This window comes from Polypterus senegalus, chromosome 14 (genome assembly GCF_016835505.1).
Source record: "Polypterus senegalus isolate Bchr_013 chromosome 14, ASM1683550v1, whole genome shotgun sequence".
NCBI lineage: Eukaryota > Metazoa > Chordata > Cladistia > Polypteriformes > Polypteridae > Polypterus > Polypterus senegalus.
Genome location: NC_053167.1, coordinates 126,868,524 through 126,881,297, shown reverse-complemented (window position 1 = coordinate 126,881,297; position 12,774 = coordinate 126,868,524). Strand labels below are relative to the sequence as shown.

General features: G+C 40.5%; 1 protein-coding gene across 3 annotated transcripts in view; it reads left to right on the top strand.

Moving 5' to 3' along the window:
* The window catches only part of il23r (interleukin 23 receptor), a 155,115-nt gene that overhangs the window by 103,080 nt on the left and 39,261 nt on the right, over positions 1–12,774 (top strand). For all 3 annotated transcript variants that reach the window (XM_039735809.1, XM_039735810.1, XM_039735808.1), the window contains exons 10-12: positions 5,080–5,256; positions 8,826–8,924; positions 11,959–12,111. In XM_039735809.1, the coding sequence (XP_039591743.1) occupies positions 5,080–5,256; positions 8,826–8,924; positions 11,959–12,111 (429 nt within the window). The remainder of the gene's footprint in view (positions 1–5,079; positions 5,257–8,825; positions 8,925–11,958; positions 12,112–12,774) is intronic.

The window sequence follows — 12,774 nt, the reverse complement described above, 5'->3', positions numbered from 1 at the left end:
GAGGAGTCGGAGGCACCAGAAATTGAGGAGTTGGAGTCGAAGGTTTTGCGTACCGACTCCACAGCCCTTGCTGTTTCCGCCAAAACTAATGTTAAAAGCTGGAAGACTACCATTTTTCAGCTCAGAATATTCTTCAAACAATATTCTGCACATGACACATACTTCAGCCACAACACAAAATTAAAAAAAAATCAACGTTATTTTTCCAACCAGTGTTCTTCACTGAATCTGATATCTTGCTGAAACGGTTTTGTGATAGAGAAATCCTAATTTTAGAAAGGGATTTAGCCGGCCAGAATCTAGAAAGGTCACCGATTTTTTGGGGTGGAATGATTTTGGTGCAGACCATTGCTATCAGTTGACCAATTGTGTTGTAATTATTGCAGTTTTTGTGTAGACATTGAGTTGTTTTATGGTTGTGTACAGTTGAGATCCTGTTGTGAAGCTTTTTGTATCATTTCAGTTTGTTTTGGAACGGTTTTATTTTTATTTACTGGGGCATTACAGTGAAACCTCGGGTCACGGAAAGTCTCTGAACACGTAAGACTCGGGTTACGAACAAAAAGTTCGTCAAACTTTTGCATCTGTTCACAACCACACACTCGGGTGACGAACAAGCCAGTTTCCCTTCCGGTTTGTACGCGCCGATGATTTCCGCACGTGTTTAGTCTCTCCCTGTGCATTCACTGTGAACTCTTTGTGCTCTATTTCGTTTCCCTTCCGGTTCATACACGGCGCTGATTTATGCACGTGTTCAGTCTCTCCCTGTACAGTGCATTGTTCTCGGTCAGACGTGCATCGCACAAAGGGACTTTACCTCAAAACTGTAATCTCCTCTCCACCCAGTTCCTCCTCACTTCCTTCATGCCAGAACTCGACTCATGCAAGGTTAGTTTTCTTGGTTGTTTATGGTTAGTTTTTGTATAAATTACAGATTTTTCAAATGTTCATTTTATTCCCTGTACACAAAACTAAATAAAAGTGTTTACAGCGAGCGGTTTGTAAGGCTATAGCGCAAACTCTTGCAATGCTAGTTTTCTCTGTTGTTCAAGGTTTTCTCAGTGTTATTCAATGTTTTTTACATTTAGTTTACTATTACACTGTGCATTCTATGGTATAATTAACTATTTTTGTGCTTAAAAATCTTTAAAAACGTATATTTACATACAGCTTGTACAGTCCGGAACGGATTAATTGTATTTATATACAATCCTATGGGGGAAATTACTTCGGGTTAAATCGGGTTGCGACCAGAGTTTTGGAACAAATTACAGTCGTGACCCGAGGTTCCACTGTATTTGTTTACACCAGGGGTGGGCAAAGTCGTTCCTGGCGGGCCGCAATGACTGCGGGTTTTTGTTCCAACCCAATTGCTTAATAAAAAGCACTTATTGCTCAAGTAACACTTCTGCTTCATTTTCGTTGTCTCACTTGTTAAGATTTTGAACCCTTATTGCCTGTTTTAGTCGAGTTTTGAAAGTCCCTAACGTCTTACTGTCTACCACACTACTTGGTAACTTATTCCAAGTGTCTATCGTTCTTTGTGTAAAGAAAAACTTCCTAATGTTTGTGCGAAATTTACCCTTAACAAGTTTCCAACTGTGTCCCCGTGTTCTTGATGAGCTCATTTTAAAATACAAGTCTCGATCCACTGTACTAATTCCCTTCATAATTTTAAACACTTCAATCATGTCACCTCTTAATCTTCTTTTGCTTAAACTGTAAAGGCCCAGCTCTTTTAATCTTTCCTCATAATTCAACCCCTGTAGACCTGGAATCAGCCTAGTCGCTCTTCTCTGGACCTTTTCTAGTGCTGCTCTGTCCTTTTTGTAGCCTGGAGACCAAAACTGCACACAGTACTCAAGATGAGGCCTAACCAGTGCATTATAAAGGTTGAGCATAACCTCCTTGGACTTGTACTCCACAGATCGTGCTATATAACCTAACATTCTGTTAGCCTTCTTAATGGCTTCTGAACACTGTTTGGAAGTTGATAGCTTGGAGTCCACTATGACTCCTAAATCCTTCTCATAAGGTGTACTCTCGATTTTTCGACCGCCCATTGTGTATTCAAACCTAATATTTTTACTTCCTATGTGTAATACTTTACATTTACTGACATTAAATTTCATCTGCCACAAATCTGCCCAAGCCTGTATGCTATCCAAGTCCTTCTGTAATGATATAACGGATTCCAAATTATCTGCTAATCCACCTATCTTGGTATCATCTGCAAACTTAACCAGCTTGTTACTTATATTCCTATCTAAATCATTTATATATATTAAAAATAGCAGCGGCCCTAGCACTGACCCCTGTGGAACACCACTCTTAACATCAGCCAGTTCTGATGAGGTTCCTCGCACCATCACCCTCTGCTTCCTGTGTCTGAGCCAATTCTGCACCCATCTAAAAACATCACCCTGAATTCCCACTTCTTTTAACTTGATGCCCAACCCCTCATGTGGCACCTTATCAAATGCTTTCTGAAAGTCCAGATAAATAATCTGTCTGTTCTATCTGTTTTAGTCTTAAACAGCTGTATTCTTGGTTTTTAATGGCTCTTTATTAGCAACTAGCAAAATACCCGCACTTCGCAGCGGAGAAGAAGTGTGTTAAAGAAGTTATGAAAAAGAAAAGGAAACATTTTAAAAATAACGTAACATTTGCTTTCTATTCATTTGCATAAGCACAGTCCTTCACCAGAAATTATTTAATGTTAGCTCAGACCCGGCACTTAAAAGTTTCTCTCGCACTTTTGCTGAGTTGGTGCCAAACACTAGTCTATCTCTGACCATCTCATCTTCGTTTGCATAAGCACAGTCCTTCACCAGCAATTTTAACTCAGTTACAAAGTGATCAAAAGTCTCGTTTATACCCTCCGTCCTCTCAGTAAACTTGTATCTCGTGAATATCGTATTCGTCTTAGGCATGACAAACGTCAGCGGCAGCATGTCTATGAAGTTAATTTAAAGTTAAGCTTTACACCTTGCTTTCCTATTCGTTTACATAAGCACAGTCCTTCACCAGCAATTTTAACTTTGTTACAAAGTGATCCAAAGTCTCGTTTATACCCCGCGTCTTCTCATTAAACTTGTATCTCGCGAATATCGTATTTGTCGTAGGCATGACAAACGCCAGCGGCATCCTGTCTATGAACTTAATTTAAACTTAAGGTTTACACCTTGCTTTGTTTCCGCAATAGCTGCACTTATGAATATGCTTGTATGCGTCACTCGCTTCATATTCTTTTGCTGCCTTCTCAATTGTGTAATGCGTTTTTTGTTCAGCGCTCTTTGGAGCTCTTGCTTGTTCTCTGCGTACTGTGTTCACAGTCAGTTCACGTGAGCCGCTCGGAGTACATGCATCGAAGGTTCTCAGCTGTGCTTGTGGTATCTCGTGTGATCTTGCAATGTCCACGGCTTTATTTAATGTTAGCTAAGACCCGGCACTTAAAAGTTTCTCTCGCACTTTCGCTGAGTTTGTGCCAAACACCAGTTTATCTCTGACCACCTCATATTCGTTTGCATAAGCACAGTCCTTCACCCGTGAATATTTAGTGGCAGTGTGTCTATTGGATTGCTGCCGACGGACGGCCTTATATGGGCAGGCACTCAATTACGTTGGAAGCGTGATGATGCGGGACACAACTACACCTCACACGGTGACCGATCTGCAGGCTATGGCCGTATATATGTACGTAAGTAGGTTCTCAGTTATGACCATTACGTGTAGAATTTCGAAATGAAACCTGCCTAACTTTTGTAAGTAAGCTGTAAGGAATGAGCCTGCCAAATTTCAGCCTTCTATCTACACGGGAAGTTGGAGAATTAGTGATGAGTGAGTCAGTCAGTCAGTGAGTGAGGGCTTTGCCTTTTATTAGTATAGATAAGATGCGAATGACAAAAGAAAGCAGCATTTCTCCATTTAGCTTGTTTCCATTTACACCTCTGTGTGTATTTATCATGTGCTATTGGGTTTAATTAAATACTTGGAAGGATAGTGAAGAGAAAAATGTGAAGAACTGAGAAGTTCTCCTCCAGTTTTAGACTTCAAATCATTTGGATAATATCCTTAGAAAGGGGAAGAAAATCTAGGATATGAGAATAAGTTGACATGGCAGAGTTAAAGCACTAACAGGCCATGAAATTAAATGATTGGCCACAATTCTAATTAAGCAATTGGGTTGGAACAAAAACCTGCAGCCACTGCGGCCCTCCAGGACTGACTTTGCCCACCCCTGGTTTACACAATGTGGTAGGATTCACCAAGTGACATTGATCATTGCATCAGTCTGTCAGTTGGATAAAATTCTCTAAATCAATTCGATGTTCGTTAGCTTTCAGACAAGTAGGCAGTAGAGCCAGCTGTCGGTTTATTTCATTGAACTCCTTTCTGCTTTCTGTTTTGCCATTCTTGTCACTGACTTGGTTTCTCTCAGATGTTACTTACCTCATTTACTTTGTAGTGGTGGCAGAGAAAATTTTTTTAATCTCGTTTTTATGTACAATGGAAAGAAACAAGTTTATGACATAAGAGCAGTCAATTGTGACCAGTGATGTGAAACAGAAAAACAAGGTAAAAAAACTCCATGGAAAAAAGAAAAACAAAATCTTGAATTACTTGTGTCACCTACTTGTAATCCACATGTCTATCATCCAGTCACTTGTTTAAAATATGTAAAATGAAAGCTATTTTGCTGAAGTATTGTGACAAAGTTACTTCCTGAATTATCTGCATGGACATAAACAGGAGACCTAAAAACTCATGGGTGTGACTTTTTGACCTAAAGACCTGCCTCTCCCCATCATTCACTGGTCAAGAGTCCTGCCTTCAAGTCAAATAGACACTCCCGTCAGTCTTTCTCTTAAGAGTACTCTCTTAAGACACTTCTAAGTTCATCAGATCATTTCCTGCTTATTTTCTCCTCTCACAATAATCCTTGGACGTGCTGTCTTTCACATGATTAAGTTACCCGTTTTCCTAAATTCTGTGAATTTACTACATCAGAATGTGAACAATTTCACTTTCACTGACTTGGAAATTCTCCAATCTGAACCACGCTGTGTCTTTTGATAGGTTGCCCACCACCAGTGATTACCCGTGTCACTTCAGCTGGGAAACTGGGAATGCATGTGATGTGGAACCCATCTACATATTCAGCAGTCCTCTGGTACATCATCGAGTGGCACAGCATGGATGAGCAGATGTCTTGGAAAAAGGTGCCAGCAGGAAGAACCTCTGCGTTTGCTGAAGGTGAGCTTTTCACTCAGTGTGTACATTTCAAATGAAGGCCACCTGGAAATTCTGAGTGCTGTGAGATTTTGTATTTTCTGGCCAGCAGGAGGTGATGTTTCTCCATTGTCTTCCTCTAATCATTTTTAAAGCAAGCTGAATGAGAAGAATTTAAAAGAGAAACCAATCAATACAATTAAAGCCTTTTCATTCAGAAATGAACATTTTAATGAAAAATGGCAAAAAAATAAATTTCTTCAATATAGATTTACTTCAGTGCACTAATGGCTGCAAATAAAATGTTAGAGCCTTGCAATAAATATATAGATAGGCACAATAAAATTATAAATAAAAAAAAATGAAAAAATCAATTAGCTGCCCCCAGTTTTTTGAAAGTTTAATTAGCAGGTATCAGGAGCAGCTTTTGCTTTTTTACACTTAAAGTTGTGCTTGAACTTTCTTATTATGACTTTAACATTTTGCTGTGGATATCAAAATGGTTATCTGTAGTGCAATAAAGGCAAATCTGTAATGTGTGGGGTGTGTGAAGAGTACTCAGAACAACAAGGTAAGTCAGCAAAGTGTAGGAGTTTAGTTTCACTAGATGCTAAGAAAATGACTTGGGTGGGCAAATAAAAGAGGATGAGAAGAAATCACAGAGAGTGGCAGGACAATGAAAGAAGAGAATAAGTGGTGAGATCAAGAAAAGACCACAGGAATCCTATAGTTTGATGGTTTTGGTGGTACCCCCATGACCCAGGCTGAAGGTCCTGCACAGGCAGGCGGATATAAATGGTTTGAAATGGTACAAAATTGTGACTGGTGAGAGGCAAGATTGCTTTGGTTTGGATATGCGCTGTGGAGAGATGCTGGGTAAATTAGGAAAAGGATGTTAAAGAGCTGAGAAGAAAAGAGGAAGGCTAACGAGAAGGTTTATGGATGTGGTGAGTGAGGACATGCAGGTGATGGGTGTGACAGACCAAGATGGAGAGGACTGAAAGGTATGGAAGAAGATGATCTGCTGTGGCAACCCCTAACAGGAGTAGCAAGAAGAAGAAGAAGAAGAAGAAGAAGAAGTTGAAGTTGTTGTTGTTAAGGGCTACAAGAGAAAAAAAAATAAAAGTGGTTGAAGATCTTGTGGTAAACTGCAGTATGTGTGTTGTAATACACAGGATGGATGGTTCCTTACCTCACCAGGAGGCCTTTTTAATGGAAGGATGTGGGTGGACAGGCATCCCAACCACGTTCATTAGTGGTACCATGCCCAGTCAGGGTGCCGTTTTGATGAATGGACAGGGGGAAACTTCTTCCCAGGGCCATGTGCTCCCCTAGTCCTTTGGATAGTGACATCCATCTGACGTGCCTCCCATGTGGACACCCACAGAGCTGCATGGTAGTTGTACTTTTGGTGGGCAGCCCTGTTGGGGTCCTCTGGGGATCAGCTAGAGGCAGGATCACTTGTCACAAGAAGGTTCCGCCTGACTTGAAAGTGCTTCCTGGAGGTAGTGTGATAGCAGTGGAAGTTCTTCCTGTTCTTCGTGGCTGCCACGCTTCATCCAGGAGAGTTGGAGATTGGCTTATTAGGCAATTGGAAAGAAAGAAAGAAAGAAAGAAAGAAAGAAAGAAAGAAAGAAAGAAAGAAAGAAAGAAAGAAAGAAAGAAAGAAAGAAAGAAAAAGAAAGAAAGAGATTTTGCCAAAATTAATAGTGGTGATGAACGTGTTTTAAGGAGAAAAGCGAAGTGATGTCAGGGATGTGAGACACTCAGTAGGTGGAGATGGCAGTAATTAAGACAAACAACAAAATCCATAATGCAAGATGATAATTCAGTCTTCTTCTTTTTTTGTCAAAACTAACATGAAGGATCTAGTGTGACACGATGACATGGCTGACAACTGTGTCTGGCTATGGCAAACAATACATACCTAAAAACGGTGATGCAGAAACAACACCAACAAAGCAACAAAAAGTCTGAAATAAAGATGGCTGCACTAATTTGGGGTGTTTATAGTAAATGTAATGATTTACTTAATCAAGTAGAAGTACATAATAAACAAGAATAGTTGCATCAGATATTTGAAATATTAAAATGTGTGCTTCAGCTTAAATGTTATCAGTTGCAATAGACGTTTGTCATTTTTCACCCTCTGATAGAGGACCATTGAGGGCTATCTCCTTAGTGAAATATTAAAAATTAAAAATAACATCAAAATCGTCATCTCTGGCCTTGAAATAGTCTAAAACGATACCCCACATGCTTATGTCTGGGATTTGTTGTTCTTAAACTTTTGGCAGTGTCTTTTAGAGGGGCTAGGACCGCCAGTACAGAATCAAATATCAAAAATATTATCACATTTATGATGAGCAACCTCAAAATAGCATAAAGCGACACTCTACATGCCTATATTGCTGATTTCTATTTATCCAAAGTTGTGTAAAAGAGCAACTTTGACCCCTCGTATCCCATTTGGGGTTGAAGCCCTGGGGTCAGTTGGTGTGACACACACAACTTCGAATCCTTCTGATCATTTTTGCTGAAGACACCTATTAGTTTATTCTTTATCATAAAGGTGTCATTTGCTGCACAAAATATGGTCCAAAAATTACTTAAAAAAGAGAGTCCCCAAAAAGCAAAATGAACAGGCAAACGAAACGCGATGGCAAAATGAAAATTAGCGTGGAAGGCAGAAAGGAGTTCAATGAAAAGAACCGTCCTCTGACATTTGGGCCTGCTTGTTTGAAAGATGACTAACACGGAATTGTTTTAGAGAATTTTAATCCATCTGATGGAGTGACGCAACAGCCAAGGTCACAGTCAAATGGTATATCATATGTGGGGGTCTTCTTGTGAATCAGTAGGTGCCAGACACAAAACAAAGAAACAGAAGTGATCCCAAAGCATTTATAAGGTATTTGTATGACCACAAAAATTATAATAACAATTAAACAAAAAGCATTAAGACACTGCGGTGGGCTGGTGCCCTGCCCGGGGTTTGTTTCCTGCCTTGCACCCTGTGTTGGCTGGGATTGGGTCCTGCAGACCCCCGTGACCCTGTAGTTAGGATATAGTGGGTTGGATAATGGATGGATGGATGGCATTAAGACAAAAATGAGAAGAAAATTAATGAGAAAGTCAATACAGTATATGGATACCCAATGGCAAGCTTTGTGGTTTGTTTTGTATGAAAACCTTTCGAGTTTGTTGGAAATGTATAACAGTCCATCAAAATTCTTTGCTCTTCCATCATCTGCCATAGACCCCTCCATGAAACCTGGAGGCACTTTTGTCTTCGCTGGCTGCAAAATCATTTGGCATTAGTCAAGTCAAGTCAATAAGAAATCTGAGTAAGAAAAAGTTTATGGTCTGGTGGGAAAAAGAACTTTTCTTTTAAACAAAGGGAAATGCTGATTTTTCTTGAGGTAAAGGTCAAAGGGGTCCTTTTGCACTCAGTTTTGTTGGGAAAAAAAATCAAATGAAAACAAACAAACCCTGAATCCTAAAAGACCCTAATAAAGACCACCCTCATATGAAGTGTGGCACAAGAATGTTTCGGCCCATCAATGTACTCTTTAAATGTTGATGTGTTGCAGGTTATGCTCCTGGGGTCCACTATCAAATCTACCTCTGGGCCATGTCCTTGAATGGGGAATGCCAGCCAGCTGTGACTGAAGGGTACTCAGAACAACAAGGTAAGTCACGGCCCCTTTCAGCGTTTTCACTAGATGCTAAAATAAATGACTCGGGTGGACAAATAAAAGAGGATGACAAGGAGTCACATAGAGTGGTAGATCAATGAAAACAACAGAATAAATGATGAGATCAAGAACAGACCACGGGCATCCTGCAGTTTGATTGTTTTGGTGGTACCCCCATAACCCAGCCTGAAGGTTTTATGCAGGCAGGCAGATAGAAATGGAGTGAAAATGGTGGAACACTGGAATAAGATAGGTGGTGTATTTAAGGGCTACAGGAGAAAAAATTGGTGAACTCCAGTATATCTGTTATAATGAACAACATGGGTTGGCTGGCATCCCGGCCGGGATGGATGGTACCTTACCTGGCCAGGAGGCGTCGTTAATGAAAGTTTGTGGGTGGACGGGCATCCCGATCGGGTTGGTTAGTGGTACCTTTCCTGGTCAGGAGGCCATTATAATGGACATACAGAGGGGAGACCTGTCCTCCCAGGGCTATGTGATTCCCCAGTACTGTACATTGAATGCTGACATCCCATTGCCATGCTTCCTGTTGAGACACACGCAGGGTAACATAGGAGTTTCAGTTTTAGTAGGCAGCCCTGTTGGGGTCCTCAGGTGCCGCTAGATGGAATTGCTGGATGCAGTAGCCCTGAAGGTACTCCTGGGTCCAGTATAAAGGAAGCCGCTACGCTTCATCCAGGTGATTTGGAGCTCACCTGGGAGGTGTGGAGGAAAAAATAAGAAGAAGAGGGTTGTGCTTGTGTTGTGGTTATTATGATTGGTCACATTGTCAAAATGCTCCTTGTCACAAAAAGAGGAAAAGCTGAGTTGCAAGACTGTGACATGATGTGCCAAAAATAAAGTGCAACTGGTGGGACGTATCTTGACTTCAAACCACACATCTGGACAAGCCAAAGAGATAACAGTCATGACAAGAACATTGAAAGCTGAAGAAAGTTTAATTTAGTTGAGCGTTTCAAATAACAAGTCAGTTTCATCCAAGAAGAGTGGTCAATATCAGCCTGAAGGTCCTATACAGTGCCCTTCATAATGTTTGGGACAATGACACATTTTTTTTTCTGATTCCCGCCTCTGATTCACAATTACAAATCAAGCAATTCAGACATTGTGATTAAAGTACACATTACAGATTTTCATTTAAGGGGATTTGCCGACATTTCGGTCATACAACACTTTTTTTACATGGTCCCTCCATTTCAGGACACCATAATGTTTGGGCCACAGCAATGTCAGGTCTATTAAAGCCGTCATATTTAGTACTTTGTCACATGTTACTTGCATGCAATGACTGATTGATTTCTGCAATTCATAGACATCACCAGGTGCTGAGGTTCTACTCTAGTGTTGCTCTGCCAAGCCTCTAATGCAGCTATCTTTAGCTCCTACTTATTTTGGGGGCTTGTCCCCTTTAAGTTTGCTCTTCAGTTTGTGGAAGGCCTGCTCCACTTGTTTTAAATCAGGTGACCAGCCTGGTCATTCAAGGATTTTCCATATTTTAGCTTCATTGCCTTAGCAGTGTGTTTGGACTATTATCTTGTTGTAAGATGAAGGGACAACCAAAGAGTTTGGCGACATTTACTGGAACTTCAATGAGTCAGATGTTTCTGTACACCTCAGAATTCATTGCGCGACTGCCATCAGCAGTTCCATCATTCATGAAGAGAAGTGTGCCAGGACCTGTGGCAGCCATACATTCCCAAGCCATAACACCCCCAGCACCACCATGTTTAACAGATGAGGTGGTCTGCTTTGGATCTTGGGTAGCTCCTGTTTGTCTCCACACTTTGCTTTTGCCATCACTCTGATGCAGATTCATCTTCGTCTTGTAAGTCCACAAGACCTTTTCCCAGAATTCTGGAGGCTCTTTGAATTCCTTTTTCACAAATTGTAATCTGGTCATCCTGTTTTTGCAACTAACTAGTGGTCTGCATCTTGCAGTGCTGCCTCTGTATTTCTGTCCATGAAGTCTTGTGCTGATAGTCGTCTCTGAAGTCTGTTTCTAATCCATTGGACAGGTGTTTTCTCTTGACTAAAATGGGGGCATTCTTTTGTGATTAGCAGGGGAGGTCTTCCTTGGCTTACCAGTCCCTTTGCTATTACTGAGCTCACCAGTGTGTTCTTTCTTCTTCATGATATTCCAGATGGTTGATTTGGGTAATCCTAAGGTTTTACCGATGACTCCAATGTTTTATTCTCGTTTATCAGGCTCATAATGGTTTCTTTGACTTTCACTGGCACAGCTCATATTCTCATTTTGAACAATGGCAACTGCAGACTCCAAAGGGTAGAAGCAAGACAAGGTTTCTTATGAAGCCATGAAATCCACCTAAATAAATCACAAACACCAGGGACACCAATTGTCCCAAACATTATGGTGCCCTGTAATGGGGAGACCATGTAGACAAAGTGTTGTCATCTCTACACGGGGTGACCGAAATGTATGCAAATTCCCCTAAATGAAAGTCTGGGATATGCACTTTAATCATGATGTCTGAATTGTTTGATTTGTAATTTTAAACTGTGGAGCAGAGGGGTCAATCAAGGAAAAATGTCCTAAACATTATGGAGGTCACTGGACAAGCAGGCAGATAGAAATGGTGCGTTCAGGCACAATGGAAGTTCTCAGAGTTTCCATCTGCGACCTTCCATCTTACCACTTTGTGGTGTTCATTTGAATTTGCATTTGGATTTTATTTGCTACTCGGTCTGCACAAAAAGCAATTCAAGATACTAAAATATATTCCATTTGCTCACTGTACATGAAGTTAGTTCTGTAATAATTATTTGTTTAACTTGAAATGTAAATAATTATAGATCTATCTATCTATCTATCTATCTATCTATCTAATCATTAGAAGTGATGAAATTATTTCAAATTTACATTGATGTTGTGAGCCAAGTGTTCTCACACTTGGTCAACCTACTCAACTGTCTGTACCATATTGCTACCTGCAAAAAAAATATGTGAATAAGGAGCCAACTCACATCCAGTTTTGTAATGTCACAGAACCAACTGCTGGACCAACCATTTCAGCGACAGAAGTTACCACGAAAAGCATGAAGGTTCAATGGGAGGAGATTTCAGTGCAGCAGCAGAGAGGATTTATTCAAAACTACACGCTATATGTGAGAAAAGGCACCACAGGATCTTACTTGAAATGTAAGTAAATTTCACAATGGCGCGACTTACGCTGATTTATAAATGCAGATCTGGAGTAGCCTGGGATGGACATGCCACTCATTAGACAGACAGGGGCTTGCAATGTAAAATATGAGACTGCTGTATTTTTACCAGACAATCTTAAAAAGTATCTATCTATCTATCTATCTATCTATCTTTCTATCTATCTATCTTTCTATCTATCTATCTATCTATCTATCTATCTATCTATCTATCTATCTAACATTGCATCTGTCTTACAATTCCTAAAGTATAAAAAACCAACAGCTAATCTGTTAGACAGACATTTGCTCTTGAAATGCTTCTTAAACACATTGAGGGAATCAGAATTGTGAATGGAGGTGGGCAGCACGTTCCACCAGCTAGGAGCTACACGTGAAAAGAATTTGGCCTGAGATTTAATACCACACAGAGATGGCAGCACCAGACTCCATTCATTAGCAGATCTGAGTGGTCAAGAAGGACTGCAGAACTTCACAAGCGTCTTCATATATATAGGTGCTGATTTTTGGACTGCTCTATAGGCAAGCATGAAGGATTTGAACTTGCTACTACAGGAAGGAAATGTAGCCATCATAAAAGAGGAGTGACATGTGCCCACCTTGGCTGATTGAATACCAGATGTGCCACCTGCCTTTTGAA